Source organism: Lottia gigantea (genome assembly GCF_000327385.1).
Source record: "Lottia gigantea unplaced genomic scaffold LOTGIsca_51, whole genome shotgun sequence".
Lineage (NCBI taxonomy): Eukaryota > Metazoa > Mollusca > Gastropoda > Lottiidae > Lottia > Lottia gigantea.
Genome location: NW_008709752.1, coordinates 1,385,357 through 1,388,414, shown reverse-complemented (window position 1 = coordinate 1,388,414; position 3,058 = coordinate 1,385,357). Strand labels below are relative to the sequence as shown.

Here is a 3,058-nt window from a genome sequence, read left to right as displayed (position 1 = left end):
AAAAATAAATTTTTCAAAGTTCACGGAATTGAAATCTCAAAAATGGCTTAAAATATTACCAGGGGTTGTAGATGAATACAATAGCAAAATTCATTCATCTATATGTGTCACATCAACACAAGCCTCGAGTAATCCAAATATTATAAAGTCAATTAACGTGCAACATAACTACGAAAATGAAATAAAGAATTTAAATATCAAACCCAAATCGTATTTTCAAATATAAAAGCAAATTCGAAAAAGGTTACGTTGGATACTGGACAAACGAAATATTCATCGTTGATAAAGTAAACAGCACATCACCTCCGACATATGAATTAATCGATCAAGACAAAGAACAAATCATAGGTAGGTTTTATCAAAACGAACTTCAAAATGAATATCTTTCTCGATAAATATGGAAGCGATACAACCACAAACTTTCAACTAATGAGATGGGCGAATGGGTTAAATATATCACCGTTTTATTATTGTATGAGAGAGGAAATAAATGATCTGAAATATAAGAAAAGTAAATTTTACGCTATAACAAATATACATACTTCCGATCAAAAAGGAGTTCACCATTCTGCTTTGTACAAAGACTCTTCAAATGACTTATATTTCTTCGATTCTTATGGATTAGAACCCACTGAAGAGATAATGCAATTGACTAATAAACCAATTAAATGTTCTACCTTTCAAATTCAATTACCGGGACAAAACAGTTGTGGTCAGGTTTCACTCTGGGTTTTATATCAATTAAGTTTAGGAAAACAGTTTGAAGAAATTGTAATAAATTTAACTCAATAAAAATGGCGAAGAAGTTTGGATTAGGTTCTTTATCTTTAGAAACCAAAAAAACTAACACTACAGCGCGGATAAATAAAGCGAAACCTTACTTTGTGGATCAAATCGGAGACACTCTTCAAGGTGATTTAGATATGAATAATTTTACCATAACTAATTTAAAGTCTCCGGAAAACGATAATGACGCCGTTCACAAGAAATATTTACGGGATCAAATAAATTCAATTAAGGTAAATAAAAACCATTTAGAAGATAAAATGAGTAATGTGAAAAGATTCTTCAAACGTCAACTAAATAATAAAAATTTTATTAATGATACTAAACTACAACAAGAGGTAAAAGGTTTAATAAGTTTTATTCAAAAAGAATTGGTCAACGTTGCGAATAAAACTGAGTTACAAAATTTAATTTCATTAATATCTAAATTAGAGGATAAGATTGCAAAACAAAAATTAGACATTCAACATTTAATAGATAACATTTCAGATGAAGATGAAGATACGTTTCAACGGGAATTAAATGCTCTGGAAACTAAACTTAACAGTGAATTACAAAAAGAACTAACAAATATTAAACAACAAATACAAAACAGATGATAGCGAAATCAAAACCTTTATTCAACAACAAATACAAAACATAGATGATAGCGAAATCAAAACCTATATTCAACAACAAATACAAAATATTGATGATAGTGTTATTCAACAACAGATAACCACTATTAATAACCTAGTTTTGAAACAGGACAAAAATATAGTCGTATAGAAAAGCAACTCAAGCAAGAAAATAAATCATATTATTTCAATCTTCCATTTGGAAATTTGAGTTATGAAGATGCTTCTCTTACTGATAATATTGATAGATCAAGAGAGTATGAATATAAAAATTATGGAATTATAAGAGTATATAAACCAAAATATGATAATCCCAATTCAATATTTCATGATAATAAAGCTTTTATTTTCAAAGGAAAACTTGCAATTGAAATAACTTTTCCTTTTCAGGTAAAAGTTAAAACAATATTCTTCAGACAAAACTTTCGTTTATTAAATAAATTTAACGCTCGTAAAGTTCTTCAGTTTATCAATGGTACAGAAAATGTAGAATCTATAGAATTAGAAATTAACGACGAAAACTGCAAGTTTAAACACTTATATGAAATTAAAACGAGTGGAAAATATATAGATAGGTTTAGAATGTTAATCATTCCAGTTAATGAAGAAGAAGATCTTACATTTTCTCATTTTGATATGATATTGAAAACGGAAACTCCACCATCAGCAAGTAGTATTAGAAATCCAAACCACAAAAAGAAGCAAGCGTTTATCAGTTTTTACGATCATCACACTTTGAATACGTAAAACTATATTTTGTTGATAATGATATATTTTCCTCAATTGATATTCATAAAAGTCAACAAAAAATTTTTTTTTGATACCAGCAAAAAGAGATGATGTATTTGTTAAAATAGTTATCACTATTAGAAAACCAAAATTTTCAGTTTATCTGAATAAGATTATTGATTTGAAAGAACAAATATCCTTAGTAAACGCGAAGTAGCTTTATCAGAAATTCATTTAATTTAATTACCTAAAAAAATGGAACTCGAAAGTAGACAACAATATATGATAGACAAACAAAACGAACTAAAAGAAAAACTAAAACAATTCAACAAATGTAGAAAAACATGGAGTAGAATGGATTCTGTTTTCAAAACATTAAGTACAGTTTTAACAATAGGGATAACGTAACCGGTGGATTAATGCTTCCAATAATTGTCCCAACTGTATTAGCCGCGTTCACTGCCGTTCAAACTTCATCTTGTGGATTTATTACTTTAGGTTTTTACATCAAAAAAGAAAGCTCATTATAAAAGGAAAACAGAAATTTTAAATACATATCTTAATAAATTATTCATTTTTTTCGAAAGATCGAGAGAAGATAAGAACATAACCATTGAAGAATTAGAAAAATTCAATGAAATTTTAGATAAATTTGATGTAGAAATATCATCAATAAAATTTAAAAATTCCTAGTTAAAAATAGATACTTAAAAAAACAGAATGGATAAAATTGGAAATTTAAACAAAGCTCTATCTAAAACACTTTTTTCAAAGATATTCAATTCAATACCTAATTTATTTTCGCGTAAATTTGACGAAGAAGATGAAGAAAAATTTAAATATGTAGTTGATAGGACAGCCGATATTTTTAAAAATGGGGAGAATGAAATTAAAATATCAACCACAAATATGCTTTTTTCAGAATT

At 27.3% G+C, this 3,058-nt stretch overlaps 1 protein-coding gene across 1 annotated transcript; it reads left to right on the top strand.

Moving 5' to 3' along the window:
* Positions 1–794: 794 nt before the first annotated feature.
* Positions 795–1,385, top strand: LOTGIDRAFT_165457 (hypothetical protein; the record flags this gene model as incomplete). The annotated part of the gene is made up of 1 exon (XM_009062471.1): positions 795–1,385. One exon carries the CDS (start codon positions 795–797, stop codon positions 1,383–1,385), a length of 591 nt encoding a protein of 196 aa, XP_009060719.1.
* Positions 1,386–3,058: the final 1,673 nt, after the last annotated feature.